The 17,305-nt window shown below is 32.8% G+C and overlaps 1 protein-coding gene across 1 annotated transcript in view; it reads right to left on the bottom strand.

Annotated features, from left to right (window-relative positions):
• The window catches only part of LOC127154651 (collagen alpha-1(XXIV) chain), a 130,506-nt gene that overhangs the window by 63,603 nt on the left and 49,598 nt on the right, over window positions 1-17,305 (bottom strand). The window contains exons 12-19 of the mRNA XM_051096329.1: window positions 16,918-16,962; window positions 14,762-14,815; window positions 12,953-12,997; window positions 3,840-3,893; window positions 3,713-3,757; window positions 956-1,009; window positions 555-608; window positions 358-411 (exon numbers count right to left, since the gene is read on the bottom strand). Of these exons, the coding sequence (XP_050952286.1) occupies window positions 358-411; window positions 555-608; window positions 956-1,009; window positions 3,713-3,757; window positions 3,840-3,893; window positions 12,953-12,997; window positions 14,762-14,815; window positions 16,918-16,962 (405 nt within the window). The remainder of the gene's footprint in view (window positions 1-357; window positions 412-554; window positions 609-955; window positions 1,010-3,712; window positions 3,758-3,839; window positions 3,894-12,952; window positions 12,998-14,761; window positions 14,816-16,917; window positions 16,963-17,305) is intronic.

The following is a 17,305-nucleotide window of genomic DNA, read 5'->3' as shown; positions in this document are numbered from 1 at the left end:
TTAAACGCATCCTTAATTGTCATTTTTAGGAAAACCGTTACGTCTGATCAGTTAGAAAAGATACAGCAACTAACTTCAGATCAGTCTGAAGATCTGGGCTGAGTTTGGAGTTTGTAAAGTTAAAGCTTTAGGAGGAATTACAGGCAACAGTTTAGTCTCAGAAGAAGAATACGTTTAAACTCAAGCCAACTTAAATAATAGTATCTCCACCAAATTGAGTCTGAATCAAACTGAGCTGTTTTACCCTCCATATTCTCACTGTATCAGACTATATGAGCCATAAAAATCTGATGGAACAAATATAACACAAAACATTAACACATGCAAACTAGAATTTGACAGAGCTCTGGTTCTCACCTCAGGTCCTGGTGGCCCCGGAGGCCCCTGCGGTCCCCGATCACCCGTTTTCCCCTTTCAGAGACAGAATATCAACTATAAACATCACAAAAATACATCAAAAGAGATCAAAAGAGTCTCTGTCAGATTTCCAACCACATCTGCTGGTTTACTGACAATCGACAACATCGGTTTGTATTAAACACAGGCGGTCTTACGAGAGGTCCTGGTTTTCCGCGTGGTCCCGTTGGGCCTGGATTACCAGCTGGTCCCTGGAAGAGTGACATAAACAAAACAAAGAAGTCTTTAAGTTAACCAGAAGTTCATGAATTTTGTTCGAAAATTTTACTTTAAAAAACATGCACGATTTTTGTATTTGAATTGCATATCAAATTTACATGCATTTGTATATGTTTTAACATAAACTAATGCTATTTAGTTCTAAATAGTGCTTTTTAGAGATTCCTGGAACAGATTTGCATTCACACATCATGCACCAAATCTTTGAGACACAAAGGAAAAATACTAATCAGTGTACAAATGTCTCTAATAAGAACCTCAACAAACTGATTCTGTTTTATGAGCATATAAACCTTGTTTTAACTATCTTGATGCTCACCTTGTCGCCTTGATAACCAGTTTCTCCCGGTTCACCCCTCAATCCAGGTTCACCCTAAATCACACAGCATCAGGATTATAGAATACAGACGAGACGCGAAACACACCGCCGCCGTTTAACACACAGGAACAGAACACAACATGCCTGAACTGGATCTAATGTATGGATAAATACTGTACAGCAGCAGTCAAGAGTTTGCACAGTTTTTCCATATGTTAGAATAATACTGCAGTGATGAAAACTCTGAAACAACACAAATGAGAGTCTGAGAATGATGTGATGAATGAAAAGCCTCTCATATTTGAGCTTTTCTTTGTCTAGATTCCAGCTGGTGCTATGTTAGTATCACTGAGATACTTTTACAGATTTTTAAAATTAATTTGATTTAAGTTTTTTTTTTATGTTTTACATTTATTTAACTTTGTTTTTTTTTACAATTTTTATTTCAATTTTAGTTATTTTAGTACATTTAGTACAGTTAAACTAAATAAAACTGAGAAACATCGCAGGCAACTAGCTGAGATAAAATACGTTTTATGTTGTATTTCTGCTAAAATGTATTTAAAATGTATTTATTTATTTCAAGCAGCAATATATGTATTATTTATATTATATATTATTTTAATGTTTATATTATTACATTACTATATGTATATCTATATATCTATATATATATACACACACACAAACATATTTAGTATATATATATGTGTGTGTGTGTGTGTGTGTGTGTGTGTATTCTTTGTCTAGATATCACTAGAGGGCTTTTTTATTTTTATTTTTAAACATTTTGAATTTGTTTTTTAACATTTCCATTTTACAGGTTTTTTTTTCACTTTTTTGGTGCATTTTGGTCATTTTTATTAGTTATTTTATTTTTTATTTCAAGAAATGAAAATCTGTTTCATCATGTTATATATATATATATGCAGTACTGTGCAAAAGTCTTAGGCCACTAGTATTTTCATCAGCTAAAAATGGTTTAAAGTCAGTTAAAGTCGGTCTGTTGCTGTAGTGTGTCAGTAGGAAATATCAGTTTACATTTCTAAACATTCATTTTGCCATTAATTGTAATAATCCAGTGAGATTTTTGTGTGGAGCACAGGCTGTTGTCAGACTCCTTGTGCAAACAGAGATCTGATCTCTCCATCATTCAATCCAGTCTGTCATAAGAAACAGAAAAAACAGAGACAGACTAAATCTAGAAGAACTTTGGCAACATCTCCAAGATGCTTTAAGAGACCTACACCTACAAAGCCACAGTACTGTTAAAATGTTTAGGCAGTTAGGCACATAAAATGAGGATGCTGTCAAAAACAATGTCATAAATAGATTTTCTTTATCAAAGAACTTCTACTAACTAAAATAATTAAGCATTTGATGTGACCATCCTTTGCATTTAAAGCAGCTTTTGCCCTTTGTGCACTTGTGCAGAGTTTTTCAGGTAGCTTTGCAGGTAGGTTATTTGAAACATCTTGGAGACATTAAAGTTCTTCTGGATTTAGTCTGTCTCAGTTTTTCTGTGTCTTCATGTCATTCCAGAGACAGACTGGATGATGGTGAGATCAGATCAGTGTGGAGCACTGGCTGTTGTCAGACTCCTTGTGCAGACAAAAATCTCACTAGATTATTACAATTAATGGCAAACAGAATGTTTGGAAATGTAAACCGATATTTTTTACTGACACACTACAGCAAAAGATAGAAATAACTTACTTTAAACCATTTTTTTAGCTGGTGAAAATACTAGTGGCCTAAAACTTTTGCACAGTACTGTATATATATATATATATATGTATGTGTGTGTGTGTGTGTGTGTGTGTGTTCTTTGTCTAGATATTAAAGGGTTTTTTTTTTATTTTGAATTTTTTTGTTTGTTTGTTTGTTTTGTTTTTAATTTTATCATTTTTGTGCATTTTGGCTATTTTTATTAGTTTTGTTTTTATTTTTAAATATACCTATATATTTTAATACACCATTGTAGCATTCAGTATACTACTTTAGTATTTTTTTAGATTTTATTTTTTTCTTCAGTTAATGTTTATTTTATTTCAAGCAATGAAAATCTATTTTATCATGGTTTCAGTTTTAGTTATAGTTATAGTTATCTACAACCTGATTCCAGCTCTGCTCACATTTATAAACCAAATTTAGTTAAAATGTTATATTTGTATGGGTATGTTTGTAGCAATAGCCAACAATACATTGTGTAGGTCAAAATTATTGATTTTTCTTTCATGACAAAAATCATTAGGATATTAAGTAAAGATCATGTTCCATGAAGATATTTTGTAAATTTCCTACCGTAAATATATCAAAACTTAATTTTATTAGTAATATGCATTGCTAAGAACTTAATTTGGACAACTTTACAGGCGATTTTCTCACTATTTAGATTTTTTTTGCACCCTTAGACTCCAGATTTTCAAATACTTGTATCTCAGCCAAATATTGTTCTATCCAAACAAACCATACATCAATGAAAAGCTTATTTATTATTTATTTATTATGAATCTTCCCTTAATGACTAGTTTTGTGGTCCAGGGTCACACATTACATACATCAAAATATTTTGTCCCCTGAACTAATTTCATAAGCTTTTACGATCATGAGAAACATAAATTGCGGGTCGACACTTTTGACTGCTAGTGTACGCCGAACAGCTCCTATATGGATCATCTACGTTAGTCCATTTCTTCAACACATTAGCCTTATAAGTTCACATGTTCGCTGCAATAATAGAAATATTTAAATCACCTTATCACCTTTCATTCCAGGAGGCCCCACCCCTCCGGTCAGGCCCTGCCAATGAGAGAACAAGATCTTCAGTGTTCAGCCAATGAGGTTACAGAAACACTGAGGCTGTGACGTGACGGGACGTTACCTGAGGTCCCACAATGCCAGGAAACCCACGAGGTCCCTCAGGCCCCAGATCGCCCTGAGAGAAGAAACAGAGATACAGCATTTGGTGAATAATTAAGTGATGAACAGTGAATGACAGCTTTATGAGGACATTCTCATCATCTATAATCATGACATCAGTCTGCAGTGAGTTTCTGACTTTTTGCAAACAACATGTTAAAAACACAGTCCTAAAACTGAACTCTCACACACACATTTCAACAATTACTCCGGAAAGAGACGAACTAACCCACTTCTCACTGTGGTAGATGTGCTTTTATGGTCACTTGTGGTCGGGACAGAAGGTCAAGGGACCGATTTAATCTGTTATGTGGCAGGAGGAACATTTTAATTTTACAAGCACATTCTTTGGGAAAAGAATGTTTTTTCTATGTTTTTAAATAGAATATTTTATTTCTTGAAATAAATAAATAGCTTATGCATGACAGCTTCCAAAGGAACAAACATTCCAGTAAAATGTACACCATAAATGCACTGCAAATCATTTATGCTTTCAGCTGATTTCCTATTGAACTGTCACCATCTGAACTGTAGTGCTCAAACTATTTCAAATATAGTGAATTAAGCCACAAACTCCATAAATGCACAATGTTTCCGTTTAACATGAATTTTGAGCTGCAGCTCGTCATATTAATGCAGTGTTTTCGCTAGTTAGCAGTTAACCCGTTACCTCACCTGAATATGTTTATAGATTTGTGTTGAATGTTATCTTTAGAGTGGAAAATATGCTATTTTATTGGTACACATCATACTTCTGTCGTTTATTTCAGTTAATGTCATAAAACTAGTGAGCTAACCCAGTAGTAGTGTAGCGTCACCATGGCTGAAGACGCGAAAACAAGCTAACCGAATCACTTGAGTAAGTCATCACGCTGGAACCATTACAGCTATTGCATTGCAAAATGATTCACTGTTTCGAAGCGCTCCAAATGGATCGCGTATCGCGAATCATTTGATTCAAATCAGGACACCATCATCGGAGCGGGTTCGCGAATCATTTCGCGTATGATTCGCGATCCGTACTTCGAGTTCTGATCTTAAATTATGGTTCGCGAATCATTATTCACATCGGGAGTTCGGAACGTGGATTGCGAATCATCTGATTTTGATCGAAACTTCAGAGCGGGTTTGCGAATCATTTCGCGAATTGAATGATTCGCGATCCGTACTTCGAGTCCTGATCTTGAATTATGGTTCGCGAATCATTATTCAGATCGGGAGTTCGGAATGCGGATCGGGAATCATCTGATTTTGATCGAAACATCAGAGCGGGTTCGCGAATCATTTCGCTAATTGAATGATTCGCGATCCGCGCTTCGAATCCTGATCTTGAATTATGGTTCGCGAATCATTATTCAGATCGGGAGTTCGGAACGTGGATCGCGAATCATTTGATTTCGATCCGAACTTCGGAAGTGTTCGCGAATCATTTTGCGAATTGAATGATTCGCGATCCACGCTTCGAGTCCTGGTGTTAAATTATGGTTCGCGAATCATTATTCAGATCGGGAGTTCGGAATGTGGATCGCGAATCATTTGATTTCGATCTGAACTTCGGAAGGGTTCGCGAATCATTTTGCGAATTGAATGATTCGCGATCCGTGCTTCGAGTCTTGATCTTATTATGGTTCGCGAATCATTATTCAGATCGGGAGTTCGGAATGCGGATCGGGAATCATCTGATTTTGATCGAAACTTCAGAGCGGGTTTGCGAATCACTTTGCGAACTGAATGATTCGCGATCCGCACTTCGAGTCCTGATCTTAAATTATGGTTCGCGAATCATTATTTAGATCGGGAGGTCGGAATGCGAATCGCGAATCATCCAATTTTGATCGAAACTTCAGAGTGGGTTGGCGAATCATTTTGCAAATTGAATGATTCGCGATCCGTGCTTCGAGTCCTGATCTTATTATGGTTCGTGAATCATTATTCAGGTCGGGAGTTCAGAATGTGGATCGCGAATCATCTGATTTTGATCGAGACTTCGGAGCGGGTTCGCGAATCATTTCTTGAATTTAATGATTCGCGATCCGTACTTCGAGTCCTGGTCTTAAATTATGGTTTGCGAATCATTATTTAGATCGGGAGTTCGGAACGTGGATCGCAAATCATTTGATTTCGATCCGAACTTCGGAAGGGTTCGCAAATCACTTTGCGAACTGAATGATTCGCGATCCGCACTTCGAGTCCTGATCTTAAATTATGGTTCGCGAATCATTATTTAGATCGGGAGGTTGGAATGCGAATCGCGAATCATCCAATTTTGATCGAAACTTCAGAGTGGGTTGGCGAATCATTTTGCGAATTGAATGATTCGCGATCCGCGCTTCGAGTCCTGATCTTATTATGGTTCGTGAATCATTATTCAGGTCGGGAGTTCAGAATGTGGATCGCGAATCATCTGATTTTGATCGAGACTTCGGAGCGGGTTCGCGAATCATTTCTTGAATTTAATGATTCGCGATCCGTACTTCGAGTCCTGGTCTTAAATTATGGTTTGCGAATCATTATTTAGATCGGGAGTTCGGAACGTGGATCGCGAATCTTTTGATTTCGATCCGAACTTCGGAAGGGTTCGCAAATCACTTTGCGAACTGAATGATTCGCGATCCGCACTTCGAATCCTGATCATAAATTATGGTTAGTGAATCATTATTCAGATCGCGATTTCGATTTCGCCTTTTTTCTGATTTCTTTTTTTATTAAACGGTACAAAACATCAAACTTTTAAGGCAGTACAGTTTAAAAAAATAAACAAATAAAAAAAGAAAATAAACATAGAAAGTATACACAAATACAAATCCCTTAAGAAAATTAACTGTGGTTTTACTGTAGTAAAAGTGTAGTAACCATGTTTTTTTGTATAACCACAGTACCATTTTTGTAGTAAAAACATGATTAATTTTCCATGGTTTGAGCTCAGCAGCACTAATAGAGCTGGATGGAGGACAGCAGATCCTGTAGAGAGATGCTGTTCGTCAGGCTGTTTCTCATTAAAGAGCCGTCAGACATGAACTCAGAACTGCACTAATGAACCGCTCTCATGTCTGCAGTGATTCATGGGAACCAGGATCTTCATTTTACCTCAAACCTACAGGACATATGAACAAACAGGATGCATCTTCAAGCATCTTCTGCACAGTTTCTACTCTTTGAGAGAAAAATGCACTAGAGGAGACATTAACTTTATTTAGCATCACTTCAAACATACAGGCTGCTATTGAAGCCAGTAATGGCATCAGTATATCATGGTATTACCATAGTAAATGTGCAAAATAATAGTAATGCCATGGCCATGTGTTTTGAAGGAAAGCTGCTCATCTGGAGCTGGAAGGTGATTGTGAAAGACCCACAGATCACAAACAAATCACACACACTCCATAAAAAAGCTCTTCTGTCCACTCCATGTGATAAAAACGACAGAAGAAAGAGGAGAAGCTGAAATACGACTCATTTGCTATTTTAACGCCGGCAGAAAACACATCAATCTGGGAATGTTCAAAAGCATCCCATGTACAGAATTCACAACAGGGAATCATGTGACGTGCAAAGAGAAGACACAAAACAAACGAAGGCTTCTGATGTTAATAAAAGTTATTTTTCAAATTATACACGCAAGTTTGGGGTTTTTAAAAGGTTTAATGCTCACCAAGGCTGCATTTATTTGATCAAAAATACCATAAAAATTTTGAAATATTATTAAGCTTGAGAAAGTCAACTTACTGAAATGCTATTTAAACTTATTCTTCTTCTTCTGAGACTAAATTATCAACTCTAACTCCTCCTAGAGCTTTGACTCTACAAACTCCAAACTCAGCCCAGATCTTCAGACTGATCTGAAGTTAGTTGCTGTGTCTTTTCTAACTGATCGGACTTACGGTTTTCCTAAAAATGACCATTACATTTGGGAAAAATCCAATAGACTTACATTCAATCAAACTTCCCTTCTATGTACTGTATTTCTAATCCATTCAGACTCATTCAAACTCATTTAAACTCATCTATCTATCTATGGCTAGCAACCAGAATCATGCTAGTAACTTGTTAATCATGTTAGAAACATGCTAGCAAATTATTAATCATGTTATAAACAAGCTAGCAACATGCTAGCAACTTGCTAATCATGGTAGAAACATGTTACCAACATGCTAGTAACTTGCTAATCATGCGAATAACATGCTAACAACTTGCTAATCATGCTACAAACATGTTAGCAACTTGCTAATTGTGCTAACAACATGGTAGTAACTTGCTAATCATGCTAGTAACATGTTAACAACATGCTAATCATGCTAGAATCATGCTAACAACATGCTAATAACTTGCTAATCATGCTAGTAACATGTTAGTAACTTGATAATCATGCTAGTAACATGCTAGTAACTTGCTAATCATGCTAGTAACATGTTAGTAACTTGATAATCATGCTAGAAACATGTTAGCAACTTGTTAATCATGTTAGAAACATGCTAGCAAATTACTAATCATGTTATAAACAAGCTAGCAACATGTTAGCAACTTGCTAATCATGGTAGAAACATGTTAGCAACATGCTAGTAACTTGCTAATCATGCTAGAAACATGCTAGTAACTTGCTAATCATGCGAATAACATGCTAACAACTTGCTAATCATGCTACAAACATGTTAGCAACTTGTTAATCATGCTAACAACATGCTAGTAACTTGCTAATCATGCTAGCAACATGCTAATAACTTGCTAATCATGCTAGTAACATGTTAGTAACTTGATAATCATGCTAGTAACATGCTAGTAACTTGCTAATCATGCTAACAACATGCTAGTAATTTGCTAATCATGCTAGCAACATGCTAATAACTTGCTAATCATGCTAGTAACATGTTAGTAACTTGATAATCATGCTAACAACATGCTAATAACTTGCTAATCATGCTAGTAACATGTTAGTAACTTGATAAACATGCTAGTAACATGCTAGTAACTTGCTAATCATGCTAGTAACATGTTAGTAACTTGATAATCATGCTAGTAACATGTTAGCAACTTGCTAATCATGCTAACAACATGCTAGTAACACGCTAATCATGTTAGTAACATGCTAACGACATGGTAATCATGCTAGAATCATGCTAGCAACATGCTAGTAACTTGCTAATCATGTGAATAACATGCTAACAGCTTGCTAATCATGCTAGTAACATGCTAATAATGCTAGTAACAAGCTAATGACATGCTAATCATGTTATAATCATGCTAGCAATATGCTAGTAACTTGCTAATCATGCTAGTAACATGTTAATCATGCTAGAAACAGACTAGCAACATGCTAGTAACTTGGTAATGTTAGAATCATACTAACAACATGTTAATTATCTATTTATCTATCTGACAGGCTGAATTCAAACTTTAAAACTTTAAACTATTTCAGACTGAAAACCATCCAAACTTAAAACTTTTTAAAACTTCTTAAACTTCGTAAACCTTTTAAACTTTTTAAACTTTTCAAACTTTTCAAACTTTTTAAAACTTTCTGGTCCGGCTTTCTCAAGCCAACTTAAAGTTTAATCCATTCAAACTCATTCAAACTCATTCAAACTCATTTAAACTCATTTAAACTCATCTATCTATCTGTCTATCTTTCTATGGTTAGCAACCAGAATCATGCTAGTAACTTCCAAGAATCATTATGATTATTATCAATGTTGAAAACAGTTGTGCTGCTTCGTATTTTGTCGAAACTGATGCATTTTATTTTTCAGGATTCACAGATGAATAGAAAGTTCAAAAGAACAGCATTTATTTGACATAGAAACTGTGCTGGCGCTTCCCAATTCAATTAGCTAAAGTCTACACAACCGTGTTCAACGGTGTTTGATCGTATAAAAGCTGATTTTCACGGCTCTAAAAGTCGCATCACGGCCTCTCTGATCATCAGCTGAAGCTGACAGACAGAAACAGCAGCGACAGCATCATGAAAAGGCATCATGAAGCTGCAGCGCTGCAACATCCGCTCTAAATCTCCCGTCTGACACCCAGCAGCAGCCGAACGCCGCTGACATCTCTGTCCAGCGCTTTATACAGCTCTGGGGGTTTCAACAACCGCTGACGTGTGTTTTAAAGCCAGAACGAGCAGACGGGTTCTCTATTGTGAACATGAAACTTGCAATGATTCGCTTTTCTGACACGTGAAACCCTCAGAGACGGCAGAGAGTGAAGACTACAGCATCTGAACACATGCAACAGGTACAAACACACTATGAATGACGGAAAAGAGAGGAAAAAGAGGCCATAAGAGTGAATTTTACATTTAAAGTTGATGTAAAAAGGTTTATTTTAGTTAAAACTAAAACTTAAGCTAATACCATAAAAAACTGTTACTTGAAATAACATAAACAATAAAATAAAAATAAATAAATAAATAAATACAATAAGCTTACATTATTTCAGGTATTTCAGCTTCATTTTTATTTCCATTTATTATCAGGTTTTAAAATATGAGTTTATTTTCAAAAACAGACAACTCCATTTTTTTAAATGTTCAAAAATCATGTTTTTTTTTAATGATATCATGTTTATCATGAGTTATGTTTACTTAATCAAAATTCCTAACTGCAGTTTGATTGAGATTAATTAGAATGCACTATGGAAAAACATGATTTAAAAAAAAAATGTTAAAACCTGTTTTTGCAAATGAACTCTTCATATAAAAACTATATATACACATATATAGAAAATGTAATAAAAATCACAAAATCATCTAAAAATAAAAAAACATTAATAAATCTAAATATCAATAAATCATAAATCTACAAATAAAAACTAATTCAAAATATTGATTAAAAACTATGGAAGCCATGGGGGAAAAAATATTACAACTTTTTTCTCAACACTGTGAGATATAAACTCACAATTCTGAAATTTTTAATCACAGTTATGAGTTTATATCTCACAATTCTGACTTTATAACCCACATTTGCAAGTTTACATCATGCGATTGTGAGAAAAAAGTCAGAAATGTGAAATAAAAAAATAGAAATTACCTATTTAATTTATTATTCAGTGGCAAAAATGGAGTTCCACAAAAATTACACTATAATAGTATCTGAATTATACTAAAATAATACTACTGTCACATGATTTGTCTAATTTTGATGATGATTTTGCTGGGGATATAACGCGATGACAGCGACTGTGATGGTTTTAATGCACCTGTAATTTAACTTTACTAAAATAACTGAAACAAACAAAAATAAAAATGAATTTAAAAATGATGTACTTCTAAAACCTATAATAGTAGTCCTCATATACAAAGCATTAAAGAAATACAAATATAACACAATAAAAATAATGAATATATATATTTTTTAAAAAATCTTTAAAAGTTTTTAACAGTTTTTTAGTTGTCATCAGAATATTTGAATTGACTGAGAATAAAGTAAAATCGTCTGCAAATAAGCAGTGGCATTTATTAATATTAATAATCAGGATAAATTGTTCTTCTGTCCAGTAATATAGTTCATTTGCATAACTATGTGCTGTTCATGGTTCTTGGTTTTTCTCAGTTTTTTTTTCTGAGGTCTTTGGTTGGTTTTCATCACCTTGTTTTACTGTACTGAGTCGAGTTTTGCCAGCAGCTCCTGCCAAGAGGATATTAATAATCCTCAACACTTCAGGAGCAGAGATCTGCTGATAAACCACTGCTTTTGGCCAAAATCTCCTTTTGTAGAGAGATGAAAGAGACAGAGAGCAGCCGGGATCACAGTCACTCAACATCACTTCAGCATCAACTCAACCAAGCGTATCACATTACCTACAGCCAGTCTCATTTCAGCATCCAAATACTACTACACATTACAAATAATGATAGTACTACTACTAATAATACAATTTTATTTAAACATTATTTTTTAAGTAATAATCACATATTTTTTCTTCCACGTTTTAATTTAGGGCTGTCAAACGATTAATCGCAATTAATTACATACAAAATAAAAGTCTGAGTGTGCCTAATATATGTGTGTGTACTGCGTGTAATTATTATGTATATATAAATACAAATACATTTATATGCACATTTAAGAAATATTAACAAGTATACGTATTTAATATCATTTTTAAATTATACATTATATATTATTATTATTATATTATACAAATAACAAATATTTTGTACATAATTAACACATTTCTCTTAAATATATACATTAATTTGTGTGTATTTATTTATACATGATATTACACACAGTACACACACATATATTAGGCAAACTCAAACTTTTATTTTGTATGCAACACCAATCACGATTAATCGTTTGACAGCCCGGTTTTAACTGTAAATCTCTGTTGTGTAGCACTGCTTGTCAAAAAAAATCATTTTTAATTTAAAATAATTTAATTTTCATTTGATTAAAAGATAAATTGTTTTATCCCTTAATTTACTTATCAGGAAAAATACAAAATTAAATACAAGAAATACAAGTATTTCTGAAAAAAAATGAAGAAAAAAATAATAATGAATGTTGTTGTTTTTTTTTTAATTTGTGAAATCAATAAATTAAAGATGTTTTTGATTATTAAAATGTAATTGAACCATTAAAAAGGAATCTAGAAAGTCAAAATGGAAAATACATAATTTATAAAACTGAATTTGAGGAAAAAATAAAAATGTAGGCCTATTTCTTAGACCCCTACAGACGTAATTTTTGTTAAACTTTTAATAAACTGTTGTTTCATTATTTCAGTTAATTAGACATGCTTTTTGAATAATGTAATTTAATTTAACCGTTGAAACAGTCGAGAAAAATTTAAATGGAAAAAAAATGAATCCAGAAAAATTACAAATAAAATGGATTTTATAGGACCCTAAATATCCCCGCTTGACAGCACACAGTATTTTTGGATTTTTGGAAAATGGCAGTTTTTAAGAAAACATTAGTAAGAACATGTTTTCCTTCTTAAAGGGGCGGACAAAACGGGTGAACACAGATATCAGACACACATCAATCCCTGCTGTAAGTGTGTGTTATATGCAGTAATATCCGCACAGATGATTTGATGCTGGTTTATATTCGTGTGTATGTACAGACTCACTCTCAGGCCTGGGAATCCACCACTGCCGGTTCCTCCGACGGGCCCCTGAAACACACAACACACAAAAAACTCAACCAAACACATCACCAAACCCACAAGAAGTGAAGACATCAAAGATCTCAACTGCTGTAAGCATCTTGGTACAATAATATTCTTGCAAAAACATCCCGTGAATTTAAACCTCCAGCCAAAATATGAACCTCTATAGGAATTTCTGTTATAATTTGGAACCGGATTAAAAAAGAAGCATCTTAATGGACAAAATGTCCATGCATGACTTTTACTTCTATTTGATATATTGTACTATTATCAGAAACACTGTATTATATTTTATTTTTATTGGACATTGTATTATTTTCAGAAACCCTACCAGTTGACGTCTTAAAAGTTGAATGACATAATGTGGAAATGTTAGGCCTTTTAGGCCCAGAAAGACTTATTTTAAATTCAATTTCATGTCCTGATAGTCATAATGGATGCAGTGATGACTTTTATGCTGAAAGAAAATTAGGATCATTTAGGATTGGTTCAACAATTTGATTCTTTAAGATTTGTTTTTCATTGGTGCTTTGATACGTTACCAATCAAAAGTTTGGAAAGCCTTTTTTGCTCAACAAAGCTGCATTTATTTGATGAAAAATACAGTAAAAACAGTAAAAATGTGAAATATTATTACTAATTAAAATAACTGCTTTCTATGTGAATATCTGTTAAAATGTAATTTATTTCTGTGATGCGCAGCTGAATTTTCAGCATCATTACTCCAGTCTTCAGTGTCACATGATCCTTCAGAAATCATTCTAATATGCTGATTTGCTGCTCAACAAACATTTCTGATTATTATCCATGTTGAAAACAGTTGTGCTGCCCAATATTTTTGTGGAAACCGTGACATTTTATTGCATAAAATAAAACATTTTATTTAGTCAGGATTCACAGAATGAATAGAAAGTTCAAAAGAACAGCATTTATTTGAAATAGAACCTTTTGTAACATTATAAATGTCTTTACTGGCACTTTTGATCAACTTAATGCAGCCTTTATAAATAAAAATGTTAATTATTTTTACATATTAACTATTATTATTTCATCTAATTTGATTAATGTTATTTTGTCCAACTTATTTAACCTCCCCAACATTTTGAACGGTGTATATTCTATAAAAATGATAACAATTATTATTATTATTATGATAATTATTATTATAGAAAAATGGCTGAACTTACAAATTAAATAATTAAGAACAATTAATTCATTACTAGTAATACATAATTATTATATTAAAGGAGAAGTCCCAGAGCCTGTGCTAAACAAGCTTTTGTGCTTAAAAAGTAAACAAATGTTTATTTTCTGGAAAAAAAAAAAAAGATAAAACCCTTCTTCCTCGGCTGGGATCATTTAGAGCCTTTGAAGCCGCATTTAAACTACATTTTGGAAGTTCAAAATCGGGGCACCATATCAGTCCATTATATGGAGAAAAATGCTGAAATGTTTTCCTCAAAAACCATAATTTCTTTACAACTGAAGACAGAAAGACATGAACATCTTGGATGACAAGGAGGTGAGTACATTATTTGTGAATTGTTGTTCTGGAAGTGGGCTTCTCCTTTAAATTAATATACATAATTTCTATACATCAAAGAATACCCTTGTACTACTGTCCAAAACTAATGCATGGTATAATTTGGTTTTCCCTAAATGAAAATATGTATCTATTTTTCCAATCTCTTGTAAAGTCCCGGTAAATCTCAAATAAATGCATCTTAACTGTGCTTATTTGTGTTTATTTGATGACAGAGAGACTTGTACCTCGTTTCCGTCAGGTCCGGGTGGCCCTCGCTCACCCGCATCGCCAACAACACCCTGAAAAAAACATGGCATCAGTCACACAGCGCTTTTCATGAGGTCATATTCACACGTCTGAATGCTTCATTTGGCTGTGAATCTGATCTTGTACAGTAGTTTCTTTCATGTCTCCTGATCAGTGCATGTGACTGTAAAGGATCTGCTGTGTAAATGGCAGCAGTTTTGCGGTTCAGGGGAGCGTCTGCATGTTTGCTGTGTCTTTGAGAGCCCGGGGCCTCTGAATGTCTTCCAGCAAGCTTTCATCCGTGCTGGAGATGCCTGCGATTAATCATTCTGCTGCAGACGGCGGGCAGGAGCCCAGCTGGCACACCATCACTGTTGTGATTTTAACAGACTCGTGCGTTCAGGACTTTCTCAGGACGAACACTTCCCAAAAATACACCAAAATCAGCTGCTCTCCAGAGTGTAAAGAAGCCAAGAAATGACTTTATATAGAATCTCTGAGAATCTGATCAAATCAAAAAACTATTCATCAAATGTCTTAGTTAAAAACTATAGACTTGTACAATCTGGGTTGAACAATATGAATTTTAATGACACTTATACCAATATCTAGAAACAATCTATAAAAAATCAATCTACAAGATTATTATATCAATTTATTATTATTATTATTATGTAATACTAATAATTAATATTTAGTAATTATTTATTTGTTGCTGTTATTATTATTAGTAATAATAATTATTAATAACTAGTTATTTATATTATAATTAGTTATTTTAATTATTATAATTATATAATTAATTATAATTATAATTAATTATATAACTATTTTATATTTTTATTGTGTTATTATTATTGTTAATGATCTAATGATAAATAAAAGATTATCTAATTATAGATTAATATTATTATTAATAATAATAATTAGTTATTTGGATTACTACACTTATAATTAATTATATATATATATATATATATATATATATATATATTCAAAAATGACAATTACAAACTATTTATTATTATTATTATTATTATTATTATTTTAATACTAATAATTACTATTTAGTAATAATCATTTATTTGTTGCTGTTATTACTATTAATAATAATAATAATAAGCTATTTTTACATAATAATTTGTTTTTGGATTATTATAATTATAATTAATTATATAATTATTTTGTATTTTTTATTTTGTTGTTGTTGTTGTTATTATTATTAGATAAAAGATGTACATAAAATTACTGAACCTAAAAGTTAAATATTCAAAAATGAAAAATATAAACAATTTATTATTATTATTATTATTATTATTATTATTATTATCATTATTATTATATAATGACATAAAATAAGATGTACATAAAATTTCTCAACCTAAATGTGAAATTTTTATTAAATCATTAATAATAATAATTAATTAATTATTTAATGAGATCATTTCATTTTTTAATAAATTCATTATTGTTATTATAATTAATAATAATAATATATTATTTCATACTAGATTATAAGATGTACATAATATTGCTTTAATAATATTTATATTAATATAATATATTTTGAATATGTTAAATATTCAAAAATGACATCCTTACAAATAATTAATTAATTATTTAATGAGATTATTTAATTTTTAATAGATGTCTTATTATTATTATTATTATTATTATTATATGATTTATTGGTAGTAAATAAGATGTTCATAAAATTGTTCAGCAATATTATATTATACTGAATATAACAGAAATTCACAAGACAAAATGTGTTATTGATGCTACCTGTAAAATGTTAATTAATCGTAAAACGTCCAGGTTCATTACTTTTGTGCAATAACTTGCAGAATCTGGTGCATTTATATATTTCTTTTATTTTTTTAGTGCCGCAGAACATTAGTCATAATGACTCTCATGGCCCCTTTAAGAAGTAAAGCAATGTTTCTGTACTAATGTAGACTTTTATACGTTGCATAACATCTTCCACCAGAACAATGCTGTTGGCGTTACAGCTGGACAGCAGATGACAAGAACAGATTCTTTGTTCATTTTCTTGCTCTTTCTTTACCCACAAGTAACTTCATCTGTTTTAAATATGCATCACTCATTTGCATCACATGTCCTGTTGAACGCTTATGAATGAGGGAGAGTTTACCTGTCTTCCTTTGGGACCCTTGATTCCCACAGGACCCGGAATTCCCTGGAACACATCGAGATGATGGCGGTTACCAAACAATCCGACACACATTGATCACACTGAGCCAGGGGGCGTCATCAATCTCGACGCTGTTGTCTTGTGTGTTTTCCAGCTCATGTCATTCATTTGGGAATTTGAGTCTGTCAAATCGCAGCAACTCTCAACACAATGTTCGGGCCTAAACAGCCCACGTGTGTTTGTCAGTCTAACATGTCCGGACAAAACCAGCATTATGCTGATATTAAAAGAATACTGATGGATTTAAACAGCATCTGTGGCCTGCAGTCATTTTGACTCTTCCATCAGTATGTAAATGAGCGAAACATGCTTTTACAGTAGTACATTT

This window comes from Labeo rohita, chromosome 23 (genome assembly GCF_022985175.1).
Source record: "Labeo rohita strain BAU-BD-2019 chromosome 23, IGBB_LRoh.1.0, whole genome shotgun sequence".
In the NCBI taxonomy this organism is placed as follows: Eukaryota; Metazoa; Chordata; class Actinopteri; order Cypriniformes; family Cyprinidae; genus Labeo; species Labeo rohita.
Note: the sequence above shows the minus strand (reverse complement) of the source record. Positions and strands in the feature narration are given on the sequence as shown.